At 42.2% G+C, this 13,066-nt stretch overlaps 3 protein-coding genes across 3 annotated transcripts; 2 read left to right on the forward strand and 1 right to left on the reverse strand.

Moving 5' to 3' along the window:
• Positions 1-47: 47 nt before the first annotated feature.
• LOC135642825 (uncharacterized) lies at positions 48-4,901 on the forward strand. The gene is made up of 9 exons (XM_065159283.1): positions 48-200; positions 620-738; positions 2,481-2,583; positions 2,696-2,755; positions 3,234-3,296; positions 3,392-3,589; positions 3,679-3,769; positions 3,864-4,075; positions 4,520-4,901. The coding sequence occupies exons 2-9, from the start codon at positions 623-625 to the stop codon at positions 4,610-4,612; spliced, it is 936 nt and encodes a 311-aa protein (XP_065015355.1). The 5' UTR covers positions 48-200; positions 620-622; the 3' UTR covers positions 4,613-4,901.
• Positions 4,902-5,437: 536 nt separating this feature from the next.
• On the forward strand, positions 5,438-7,356 carry LOC103992488 (protein SLOW WALKER 1). The gene has a single exon (XM_009412201.3). It carries the CDS (start codon positions 5,504-5,506, stop codon positions 7,127-7,129), a length of 1,626 nt encoding a protein of 541 aa, XP_009410476.2. The 5' UTR covers positions 5,438-5,503; the 3' UTR covers positions 7,130-7,356.
• A 3,127-nt stretch (positions 7,357-10,483) lies between these two features.
• Positions 10,484-12,215, reverse strand: LOC103992489 (NAC domain-containing protein 58-like). The gene is made up of 3 exons (XM_009412202.3): positions 11,535-12,215; positions 11,150-11,451; positions 10,484-11,077 (listed from the first exon to the last, which is right to left on the reverse strand). The coding sequence occupies exons 1-3, from the start codon at positions 11,695-11,697 to the stop codon at positions 10,685-10,687; spliced, it is 858 nt and encodes a 285-aa protein (XP_009410477.2). The 5' UTR covers positions 11,698-12,215; the 3' UTR covers positions 10,484-10,684.
• Positions 12,216-13,066: the final 851 nt, after the last annotated feature.

Below are 13,066 nucleotides of genomic sequence, written 5' to 3' on the forward strand. Positions count from 1 at the left end.
GACCCGCCATCGTACGGATGCGATCCACTCCCCAATGATCATCATCCACGTAGCAGCCTCACGTTCCAGTTTCAATTGCCATTAGCCTACCCATTAATTACGGAATGGCCGCTGCTTCTTTAAGCTGAGTCCACGTCGCTGGCCTCGGCGAGATTGGATTCCAGTTCTTGAGGGGCGATCCCGATCGGCTCATCTTGAGGGTACGGTCTCGACCATTAATTTCTTTTTCCCTCTTTATCGCCAATTTCGCTGCAGATCGATAGGGTGATAGCTTATATGCTTTTCTCTCGCTTCTGTAGTTTCCTCGATCAGATTCGGAACCCTAACTTTTCAATCGAAATGGGTTCTTCGTTTCTTTTGCTTTTTTCTTTCGAAACGGAGTTTTCCGAACGGGATTCATTTATTCCGCCACCGTTGTTTGTGGTCTAGGAATTTTGTGGTCTTCTTTTGGCTGATGTCTCACAGCCTTGTTCGGTTTGATGTTGGACGCCTATATTGTATTTGATGAATTGGATTCGATCTAATGTGTATTTCATTCTGTACTTCTTGATTCTGTTAGTAGATTTTGACTTCTTGTTTCTTGAGACTGTCTTGTTTGACATATATCAACTGTATGCAGGGGATGGGGAGAATTAGGGCTGTCCTGTTAGCAGTGGTGTTCCTTGCGGCAGAGATGCCGCAGTTGTTGGGATCCCCTGTCACGGGGCCTGCTTTTCTTTGGTCGCCTCAACATTTTGGGTATTGAACTCCTGTTTTCAGTTCAAGATGGGGGGCAATTAAGGGGGCGGGGTACTAGAAGGATAACATGTGATTTGATCCTTTGAAGCAAATTATTAATGATTTCTTATTAATATTTTTTTTGTTACGATAGTGATGACTGAATAGCACAATTGACATTGTCCCCATTTGTGTTATACTACTAATGTTGATATATTGTGTTTAATCATTGATGCTTGCCTTTTGTTTTACTCGTTTTCACCTTTTATGCTTGGATATGAAACTTTATGATCATTGAAATTCTTACCGATGATTTACAATTTTGGAAATGATAGCAAGTTCTTTTTGCATCATTTTGTTTTAACATATACATATTCTAGTTGTAGCTTGTTTGCAGACTTTTGCAGTCACTAGACTCACTATAGTAGTCTGTCCTGCTGCTCTGCTTTCATTTTTTGTCAACCTTGAATATCTGTTTGATCATCCATATTGATCATAAAGAAAAAAAAGGGTTTTAGATGAGGTGGAAGTAAACATTCTTGTTAGAACTTGTCACCAAATAACATAAGATATGTACCTTTTCTAATCCTCTCATCTTTTTGAAGTTCTATTCTATTAATGTAGAGAGTATAGGAAAAGATCAAACCACTATAGAGTTAATTGTAATTTGTAAGTATAAAACTATCAATCATGTGATATTAAAGTCTCTAACTAGAAACATGGCTGAAATTCTCTTCTTTATTTCCATTGTCCTCTTAATGGAACCAAAAAGAACATGACCTGATATGGAAAAGGGTCTAATTATCTAAATCTTTCTTTAGGTAACATCGTGAAGATATAAAAGGGAATTCTTGATGAAGTTTCTGTGTTTTCTTTACAAGTAGACTTCTGAAGCATGATGTTTAGTATAATTTTGGTTTTTGTTAATTCCTGGCTGAAATGTTTTGATAGTTTTAAAAGATTGTGGGTATTGTGTTAAGCAATATTGGATCTTGATTATTAAAAACATATAATTGTTAAAAGAAAATTCTTGAATTCATCTGCTTTAAGATCTCGACAAATCTAGATAAACATTTAGAACTCAAGGAAAATCTCCTCTTTTAATCTAATGGAATATTCATGATGGTGGCTTGCAAGTGAGGGGATATCGGTTTATTTTAGAAAGGGAAGATACTAAATAAGGAAAAAGTGGTGAGTGTATCTTCTGTTTTAATCCTTACGGAGAATCACTACATCTCTCTTTGTTTTCATGTATCTCTTTGTTCTTTATTATAGGCAGATATTCCTATTCCTTGGTTATCTTGAGGTTGATTTCACAGCCTCTTGTGATCTTGGACATGGGACAAATGACAAGCAGCAGCTAGAGATGTTCATGATTAGTGAAAACTGTGAGCTTAAATGTAAGTTTATTGGTAATGTGGGGCGTTGACAGAAGGATATGGGCCTTGATACTTTCAATTCGAAGTTAATGATGGATCACTCAGATGGGAATCTGTTGCCATTGAACAAGTGAAACTAGAGCGCACAGGAATAAAAGTTTAAACCTCTTGTGATTACTTGCAAATGCATTATCTAAAACAAAATTGATGGTGTGGTTAGGTTTGATATACAAAAATTCATCTTTATATAAGTAGCCCTAACATTGATGATGATGTTCACCTACTTCTTATGCCTTGCTGCAATTTTTATAATGCATGATGTTTCTGTTTTATATGTTTCCATGCAAAGTTTTTATCTGAAACTAGTGTTCTGCTTTTTTGCAGATCATCACATCATGACAATAAAGAATCTGTTGACTACCGAACATTCTCCCCAAAGGATTTGGCAAAATTGGTTTTGTCTGAAGGAGGTTGGTCAAATGTTGTGGTAAGTTGTCCACTTGATGATTAGCTATTACGATTCGAAGCATTTTCTTGATTTAACTTAAACTGCTAATTTGTGGCGCCTGTAATATTTGACTTGGACATATCTTTTGTAGTGCACTCGGGAAAAACTTAATGATAACATGGATGTTGCTGTTGTTTTTGTTGGAAGAAAGGTAATGAAGTTTGTTAACACACAACTACTTGTTGCTTCATGGTTGCTTCATAATTAAGGTTTCATTAAAAAAAAAGGATGTTATGGAGACATGGATTGCTAATTTATGGTAAAAGGATGCTTGCTTCTAAAATTGAATACGAAGAATTATCTGGCATCTATGTCCTGTCTAAAATTCATTTTACACTTACACTTAAAGAAATATCTAAAATTCATATTTACACTTAAAGAATATGAGATAGGAGGTTCATTTGATAAAAAGAAAGGACTCAGTTCTATGTCCTGTCACAGGAAACAGTTTATCACAAATTGGAATATTAGGCAGTACAATGTCTTGGTTGTATTCTACTGTTCATTGAGCAATTTTTTCTTTTTTTAGAAACTGAATTTTGACCACATGCTGAATTTATGATAAAACCTATTGTCTTGTTTATGCTTCTCTATACTAACTGCTGACCGTGTGCTTCCGTGTCTTGTAGTTGCAAACATCAGATATCTCTAGTATTAAACAACCAGATCCTTCTTTGATAGACATTCTAAAGGTAGCCAAATTTGCTTGTTCTTTTATGTGTTTTCGCAATCAAATTTTTGGTCAAGTCTTGATATTTAGATCTTACTTTTCTATGTTGCTATCTAGCTCTCGTTCACAACTTCAAACTTCTCTATGGCATTTCCATATGTTGCCATAGATGACCAGGAGATGCTGGAAAATTCTTTAGTAAAAGGTTTTGGAGAAAATTGTGGCCAAGGGTTAGGAGTGAATCGGATTGCATACTTGGACTCCTGTTCTCTCGATGGCGGAAACAAGAAACTTGAAGGCCTACATTCTGTTCATGTAAATTAATTGTGTTTGACTTGTTAATCATGCCTCTATAGTTTCATCTAATTGTTAATTGTCTAAATTCTAAATTTTAAATGACGTAGGATATTTTGGCTTCAAGAATAAGTGGGAAGATGGATTTGATTGTTTTGTGCAGTGGAGACTCTAAAGAATCAGACCGCACTCCATCAGAAGGTTTGTTGTTAGTTTTTAAAGAATGGTTTTTGGTGATATTTCACATAGAATAAGAACTGCAGTTATTTTTACATCGATTTGTTGTTATATGCAGGGGAGGCTTTATCTAATGTAGTCGATATGCTAAAGCAGTCTGGTGCCAAGTATACGATTCTCTATGCTTCGAGACCATACAGGACAACTCAGTACCCCGCCCATTTGGCAGTAAGGTTTCTTGCAGAAAGCCCCCAAGGCCAAGCATCTGCTAACTCAACTTGTGATGGAGTTTGCCAAATAAAATCATCACTCCTTGAAGGGATATTTGTGGTAAGCTCTTTGGTTGGTTCTCGTTTATGGCATCAAACTTGAGGTTAATTCTTCTGATTAAGTGACTATTGAAAATATCAGTAGCAACTAATGTTGATGATCACATTGCAGTGAGTGAGTTCCTTTTTCCTTTTAATTTTCAGATGCTGAGGTTCTTTAATTATTTCATTTTTTTTGCACAAAAAAAAAATCATAAATGGTCTATTATATGAAAAGTTATCAAACCGACCATGTTCTAATTGCAGAAATGTTATCGTTAATCTGCAATTTACTATTTTCTGTCGATTCCAATTATTTAGAGATTGCATAGAAAATCATACTTGTGGGTCAATTCTATACTGAAATTAGCATTAGCACGAGACACATAGGTTGTTTCAGTATCTATTTCTTGTTCTTCCTTCAGAAAGTTCCTAATGGCATGCTATTGATATTTCTCTCTTTCAGGCAATTGTGCTGCTCATAATTTTGATATCAGGACTGTGCTGTATGATTGGAATTGACACACCTTCAAGATTTGAGACTCCGCAAGAATCTTGAGAAGCTATGTTAGATGGGCTTATCATTGATGGACCAGTGTGCTACCCGGACATGAGACATGTATCTCTGCGATTCACATTATAATAGCTCTGCTCTCTTATGGGCAAGGTTGTCTTGTCATTCTAATCAATAATACACTGCTCACGGCCTGTGTGTAAGGTATTTGTTCTCCTTCAGGATTTCTAGATCCAGACACAGGCTGAAGTCAACTATGAAGCATATTCCCATGTTGTATTATGAGTCTGTATTACTTCCACATTTTTCTTATCCCACACTCTGGACTTACACATATGCTGCTACGTTGATGTTTCTCATCTCCATTTTTTCTACAGCATTCAACTGCGTTGGTGGTTATAATTGAAGCTCTTGTTCTGGTTTGTCAATCCTTCTCTCTTTTGCAAGATGAACATTCATGGGTTAGATATGGCTAGACCTCCATGCATGTTTTCATGCACTTGTGCTGTTTATACAGTGAAACTTGCTGCAGTTCTTGTCCAAAGGTACCAAAGTAGAAGTTGGCATCACTCTCATCTTAGATTTATTACTGTTGTTTATGTAACTAATTGTGCTAAATTAATGGATCTTAGGTGTTCTATCATCACATGTAAACCCTCCCAAAAAAAAGTAATAAGCCTAAAAGGTTTAGGGTATGTTTATCTGTTTATTAAAAGAATAATACTCGGGGGGGTCATCCGATAAGTGAAGGGCGCCATCCGATAAAAATAAATTAACGAGGGCTTTTGTCAGTAAATTTTCCTAATTTTGAAAGGAAATAGAATTATTTTATAGCGGTGCATAAATCAGAAACTTCAAACCCTAAATCAACTCGAAGCGGTCAGAGTTCTGTATATAAGATGTGAGCCGGCCGCAGTACCCCTCCATCGAAGTACGATGGCGGACGAGTCGAAGCCTTTCTTTCCCGTGGAATCCGCGCACCACGTCAAGCCGCCTCCGCTCCGACGGGCACAATCCCTTACCCCGGAGTCCCGCTTCTGGCGCTCCTTCCGCCACTCCGAGCTCGCCTCCGGCCTCATCCTCCCCGTTACCTCCCTCGAGTTCTCGCCGGTTGCGCCCTACCACGTCGCCGCTGCCTGCTCTGCCGCCGTCCACCTCTTCGACGGCGCCGCATCCCCTTCCCTCGCGCCCCTCCCCCACTCCCCCCTCTCCGGCTTCTCCGACGTCGCCTACTCCCCCTCCTTCCGCTGCGATGGCGCCCTCCTCGCTGCCGGCGGTGAGTCCGGACTCGTCCAGGTCTTCCGCGTTGACAAGGCCGGCCCGCCCCTCCGCCGCCTCCGCGCACACGCCCGCCCCGTCCGCGTCGTACGGTACCCCCGAGTGGCTGATAAGATCCACCTCTTCTCCGGCGGCGACGACGCCCTCCTCGCCTATTGGGACGTGCCCTCCGAGGCCCAGGTGGTCTCCTTTCCTGGCGCCCACCGCGACTACATCCGCGCCGGGTCCGCCTCCCCCACCAGCCCCGAGGTCTTCGCGACCGGCTCCTATGACCACACCGTCAAGCTCTGGGATGTCCGTGTCCCGCCCGGTTCGAACCTCTTGCTGGGCTTCAGCCACGGGGATCCCGTTGAGAGCGTGCTCTTCTTGCCTTCGGGCGGACTTCTTGCCACCGCAGGTGGTAACGTGGTCAAGATCTGGGATATCATTAGCGGTGGGAAGCTGACTCACACGATAGAGAGCCACAACAAGACAGTCACTGCCTTATGTCTCGGAAGGATCAAGAATGAGAGCCCCAGCGACGACGGTGGGGAACCGAGGCTTCTCAGCGTCTCCATCGATGGGTACATGAAGAGCTTCGATTTTGCGACCTTCAAGATCACTCACTCGATGAGGTACCCGGCCCAGCTCTTGTCAGTCGGGTTCTCCCCATCCGGCAATGCTCGGGTTGTTGGGACATCGGATGGGGTCATTTACATGGGTATGAAGAAGACGAAGAAGCAAGAGGAGGCAAACGGGACAAATGCTGCTAGTGAGCTTGATGGGTTCATTCCTGAACCTGAGAAGCAAGTTCTGAGGCCAACGAACTATAGATACTTTCACAGAGGCAAGAGTGAGAAGCCACAGGATACAGATTATGTCATTCCGAGGGCAGCAAAGGTGAAGCTTGCCGAACATGATAAGCTTTTGAAGAAATTTTGGCACAAGGAGGCGCTTGTTGTGGCACTGAGTAAAAAGAGCGCAAGTAGTGTAGTTGCTGTGATGGAGGAGCTGGTGGCTAGGAAGAAGCTGCTCAAGTGTGTGGCAAACTTGGACGTCGATGAGCTTAGATTGCTCCTACGTTTTCTGCACAAGAATGCTACGTCCCCACGCCATGCAAGGTTTCTGATGAGCTTGACAAAGAAGGTTCTTGAGATGCGTGCAGATGATATTCAGTCTAACAACAATTTGAGGATCTACGTTAGGAATCTTAAGCGCATGATTGCAGAAGAAATCCAAATACAGCGCTCTTTGCAAGAGATTCAAGGAATGATTTCTCCTCTGCTTGTAATAGCTGGAAGATGAGGCTTTTGGTGCTAGTTACTGGTGTGGGTGTGTGGTTTATGAACTGATGTGAGAATCCAACATCTATGCATCGGCTGTATTGGTTGCAGGCCAAACACATCAGACTTCTTATCAAACAACACAATTGGTCAATACTTTAGAGTTCATGTGCCTGGTTGCTTAGGATTTTTGATTATGAGACCAGTGATGTAACATTTTGTTAAATTTTACTTTTTTGCATTGTCTTATGTTGATTCTAATTTTCAGGTTAGGTGTGGTTTGCAGCATATCTGTTCCGGTCTATAATTGGAGATAGACCGGAACAGTTAGACTGGATAATTTTCAGCATATGGTTTGCAGCATTCTAATTTTCAGCATATCTTCCCCCCATTGCATCATGTTTTTAACATACCTAGTTTGTTTTTATTTGCTTGGATAGGTCCGTGAACAAATTGCCAGACGCTAGACTGGATAATTTGTCTGGCTAAATTGGATCAGTTTCTGAATTGTTTTCAACTTCAAATCATATTAGATTCCTAATTGGTTCGGAGCACATGTAGTCCATTTCCAGACTCTAGTTTTCTTGTCTTGTCTTCTTCTGATTTCATATGTATCCGGTTGTTTCTTTGACATGTTCTTTTCTTAGCTAATTTTCATCCTTTGGCGCTGTTGTTTTAAGTTTTAACTACTTCAATGTCTGAAACTTTTTAGGGTTGGATGTCATGGATTTTGTGTTGGATCATGAAAGTATAACCTGGTTTAGTCAAATTCTAATGTTTTATTAAATCTTGAATTATACCCTGTCGGCTAGACACATTTTTCTCAGTCTTTCTTTTCAATAAGTGTCAATGTTGAGCCAGAATTGGTTCTTTGATTTTTCACCAGTATCTCTGTATTCCAAAAAAATGGAGATATCGATGCTAGGCCAGTAAGCTGAAAGAATTCAGAGAACAAGCTGAATGAATGATGGTTGGACAACAAATGGGTGCTCTTTTTTACTTCGTAAGTGAGGGTTCCTTTTTTCCAGCTTTTTTCTCTTTTTAATGATAAAATAACAAATTATTTGATTATGAGATCAGTATCATTACATTTTGTCAAATTTAAGCGCACATTGTCTTTTATTGATTCTAATTTTCAGATTAGGTTTGGTTTGCTGTGTCATATCTGATCTGGTTTATTTCCAGAGCTCTCTTCACCCGCTTGATTGTATACTGATGTTGTTTATTTACATTCTTGCTTACCACCATTAGATCAATTTTTGAACATACCTCATTGTGGATAAACTTTGCAGAAGATATTAAAGATATTTTGTTTCTATTTACTTGGTGGTTAGTGCCATAAATAAATTGCCAGACACTAGATTGGATAATTGATCTTGTTGCTAATTGTAATCCTGAATCAACAATCTGATCCTGCTTAAATCTCATCAGTTTCTGAAACGGCTTCTTCAGCATGATTTATATTAAGTTCCTAATTGGTTTGTGGCACATCTTTTTCAAACCCCAATTTTTCGGTTTCCTTGACTTGCTCTTTTCTTTGTTAGTTCTCATACTTTGTTATACATTGTTCCACATTTTCATTCCCATGTGTTGCACTGTGCTTGAATGGTTGATTTCTTGAATTACTAAGAATTTGCTCTCTAAGCCATGGATGTTTTTAGACTTATGAAGGTGTGCCATGTTTACTTTCTGATTGGCTGCTGGAAGCTCTTATTCATCTTCCTCTTTCAAGTATCATTGTTGAGCCGGAACTAATGAGTTGCTTTTTTGTGGGTTTCTATTTCTTGTGCAGGGCAGATCTCAGAGGGAAACAACTTCAGTTAACAATTCATCTTGCTCATGTTTTCTACACAAGTATGTGTTCCTTTTGCCAGCTTCTTTCTTTCCTATAGGTTTGGTACTACAGTTCATTGATACTATATCTGTTCTATGTTAATGTTGGATTCAGCATTCTTATCTGTCACAGAAGATGTTGTTTTAGCATGACATTCATCACATTCTTGCACATCTATTTTCATATTTTGTGATAAGGAATTTAGTTTCAGTAGAACTACTCCTTTGCAATCTGTGTGACCATGATTTGAGTTGCCACATTAATTTCCTTGTCTGCAAGAACAAAGATGGCAGCTACATTGACAATCTTTGGCAGGGTGAATGTAGCTATACAACCAAAATGTATAGGTAAGGGGATAAAGTATCCCCTTGTCTAATACTCATTTACCCTTTGAAAATAAGAGGAATGCCTACCATTGATGCAACAAGCAAAGAAAGGGGAAGAGAAACATTTTATGACCCAATCAATAAATTGAGGAGGAAAGTTGAAAGCACCTAAAGCCTTACCAATAGCTCTCCAAGAAAAGCCATCGTAGGCCTTTCCAAGGTCCAGTTTAATCAATGCAAAAGGGTTTTTTCCTTTGGAGTCATAAAGGGAATGAGCCAAGCAACCAAAATAATATTATTGACAAGGATTGATCCTATCGACAAGGATTTTAGCCAAAATATGATAATTGACATTACATAGAGTCTTTGAATAATAGCTATAAAACTCAATAGTAAAGTCATCTGACCCTAGACTTTGAATTCCTCCAACCTGGAGAGTGGTGCATGGAGGAATCATCCTCCAACCAAAGATTGTGATAGAACCTAGTGAACTCAAGCATGATAGATTTAGGGTGGTCAATGATATCGCCATTCACCTTAAGCTGCTGGTTGATGAGGTTTTGTTTACTTTCACCAGGTAATCAAGTTATAATAATATCTAGTGTTTCAGTCCCTCTCATTGATCCACTTAGTTTTAGCCTTCCACTGCCATTTGGTATTAATTTGTCTAATAATAGCTTGTAAATGATTGTGAAGACAAATCATCTTGATGTTTTTGTCCTTTGAAATATCCATGTAGGCTTCTTTGTTCTCAAGCACCAGAATCTGCTCCTAAAGCTTATTAGAGGAAATGTCTTCTAACTGCCCGATTCTTCTTTGGTTATGAGCCAGTTTAACCTCTCGAACTGGGGATTGAAACGGGTCTTAGGTAATTGGGTTCTCATTTGCATAAACACCTTCATTCAGATCCAGTTTGTTGGGGAATGGGTAATTGGGTCCCATAATAGACCTTAGGAGAGATCGTGTCTCCAACCTCACCCAATCGATCACCATCAGAAGCCACGTGGGTCGTGATAAGCACGTGCTCCTCGTGAGTAGGATGCCGAGAAGGTGACCACACCATCGTCGTCTTCTCCTCCGGCTCCGGTAAAATGTAGAAGCCAGCAGCCGTAATGTACTTGTCGGCAGAGTTCAAATATAGAAGATGTAAGCAAAATCATATAATTTTTCTCATGCATGGCTTGTTCTTGTGTTCTGATTGATAGCACAGAGGACATCGAAACCATTTCTTCTTGTACTGTTGCTAGAGGACAGCAATCACATCATATTTTATGGCAGAGAGCATGAAATGTACAGGTCCAGTCCTGGCTTCTACTCCCTGCTCCAATTGCCACCTATCCACAAACTCTCTACGCTACAAGTTAATATCACTACCTAATTGTTTGTGTTCTTTCCTCTCCGCAGAGACTGTACCAAGTCATTGCCAGGCCAAGTGGGAGGAGTATGACATCAGTTGAGGATTACAGATATCGAACTCGAAGTCGTCGATCAGGTCGGTGCCAATTCTCGACCCCGTTGGTCTCTTTGCAGGAGATGACAACGCTTCATCGCCGTCTCCGAACCAGCCATCTGCTACCCATTGGCGCTTCAGGTTGTGAGGGAGACGACTGCTGTGAATCCTACTACTGTCGATGTTGTGGCGGTTCTCTAGACCGAGCACGTCGGAGTAGTCGGCAGCGTCGAGGAGGAGCTCCGACAGGGATTGATGCGTCGTGATTGATGGAGTTGGGACGAAGACGTCCTCCACAGCTGAGGACTGAGTGCTGCTGCTGTTCTTCTTGTAGATTCGGCAAAGAACCCAATCGTCCAGCTGAAACGAGCAGGCAAAGGGAAGACTCTGTCATCTGCCGTTCCAGCAAGGGAGCCGTGAGGAGGATCGTACCTTCATGGAGAGGTCTCTGAGCTCGATGGGCTTGTAGCTGTTCTTGCTCGGTGGTTCAGCAAGGCGATACTCGTGCATGATCCAGTTCGTCTTGACACCCTTCGGAGGTCTCCCCTTGTAGAAGACGAGCGCCTTCTTCACTCCAATATAGGAGTTGCCTGAGCTGGTGACCACAGGCTTGTCGATCCCGGTCGCCTTCCAGTAGCCGGACGCCGCCGCCCGGTTGGGGCGGTACCCGTTGGGGTACTTCCGCTCCCTGGGGCTGAAGAAGTACCACTCTCCGTCGCCGAAGGTGGCTTTGGCTGCATCCGGAAACACAGAGAGGAGGCGTCAGCGGAATGCGGCGGAGATCAAGGAAGGCGACGGAGAGGGTGGCACCACTGACCGGGGAGCTCCCACGGGTCGAACTTGTAGATGTCGACCTCGGCGATGATGGAGACGGGGCACGGCAGCGAGGCGGCTCGGTTGCCGAGGTAGTGAAGGATGAGTTCCTCGTCGGTGGGGTGGAAGCGGAACCCCGGCGGAAGCAACATACCTGCACTCGACATGGCTCCAACTCCACGCTAAGCTTCTAAATCTTAGCTGCTGCTGCTGCTCCGTTTCACCCGGAGGAAGAAGACCTGGAATCTTGAGCGAGGAGGACGAGGGCACGATTATATCAACGTTGGGTTTTGTCGTTTAGTGGGGAGGCGGCCTACCAAGGGTAAAATGGGAATTCGGGCAACGGCGCCGGATATCTTCGAGGTTAACCGGATGCTCTCTGCCGTTGGATGGAGGAAACCCATGATCTGGACCGTCGGTTCTCCGAATAAAGCGTGTACTTCGAGTAATACCCAAAACACCCTCGTCTTTGTCACCCGCATTACGCGCGTCAGCAATGCATGATTCAGACCCGACCTCAGAGAACACAGAAGAGCACCGAGAGCAAATGAGCTTTGGACAGGTGTCCTAGAGGTACGAAACGTTAGACCCTTTAATCTTCGTCTGTTTTCTGTAGTGAACCATCGATTACACCATGATCGCGATCTCGGTGGATTGACAGCACACGGATCGGTGCATCATGTTGGATTAGCACCTGTCGCTTTGTTTCAATGGGGGGGGGGGGGTGATGCTAATTAGGGAGGGGAGGGCGATGTGTAAAGCCACGATCAAGCTTTAGGACAGAGAGAGAGATGCTAACCGAAGGCAGGGACACGGAGGAGGAGGGGAGGGGGGGGGGGGGGGGGGGGGGGGGGGGGGTGAGGATTGCATGCACTTGTCGTGCATGGGTTAGCGTGACGTTGGTCGTGGAGTTGGGGAGGGAGGTCCACTTGGAGAAGGTAAATGGCTTTGGATGTGGATGCTGACAACAGGGATGAGGCATGACTTGAAGGAGTAGAACTTCCTAAAAGGAGGATGATGAGTCCAACAGAAGAAGAAGAAGAAGAAGAAGAAGATTAGGATGCAGCATTTCTCTCCCATTAAGATTGGATGTCGCAGAACCATGTTGTCAACCATATCCTGTGAGAGTGCCAAAGTGCATCTCTCCTCCATTAAAAATACCTGTTGTTACTGGTATTACAAGAACAAGGCCTTAATACTCCATGACACTACTTCAAATGCTTGTCAAATCATTGTTCAAGGATTGCGGACTTATCAATGACATAAAGAGTTGTTAACAAGTCTTTCAACAACAACAGGAACAGTGTAGATATCAAAGTGCACTAAAGAGTCAAGAGAAGTGGTTTGAGAGTTTATCCAAACAAAGAGAGAGAGAGAGAGAGGTGTACGTGAAGGTTATCTAAGAAGAAAGATGTTTGATTTAATCATAAAAACCATGAATGCTTATCTAGTTGAGTGTTGCTTGCATGGAAAACCCATGTCACACGTGATGCAGGAACAATAGGGTTTGTTGGAACCATCCTCATCTCCTTCCTT

Source organism: Musa acuminata, chromosome BXJ3-7 (genome assembly GCF_036884655.1).
Source record: "Musa acuminata AAA Group cultivar baxijiao chromosome BXJ3-7, Cavendish_Baxijiao_AAA, whole genome shotgun sequence".
Lineage (NCBI taxonomy): Eukaryota > Viridiplantae > Streptophyta > Magnoliopsida > Zingiberales > Musaceae > Musa > Musa acuminata.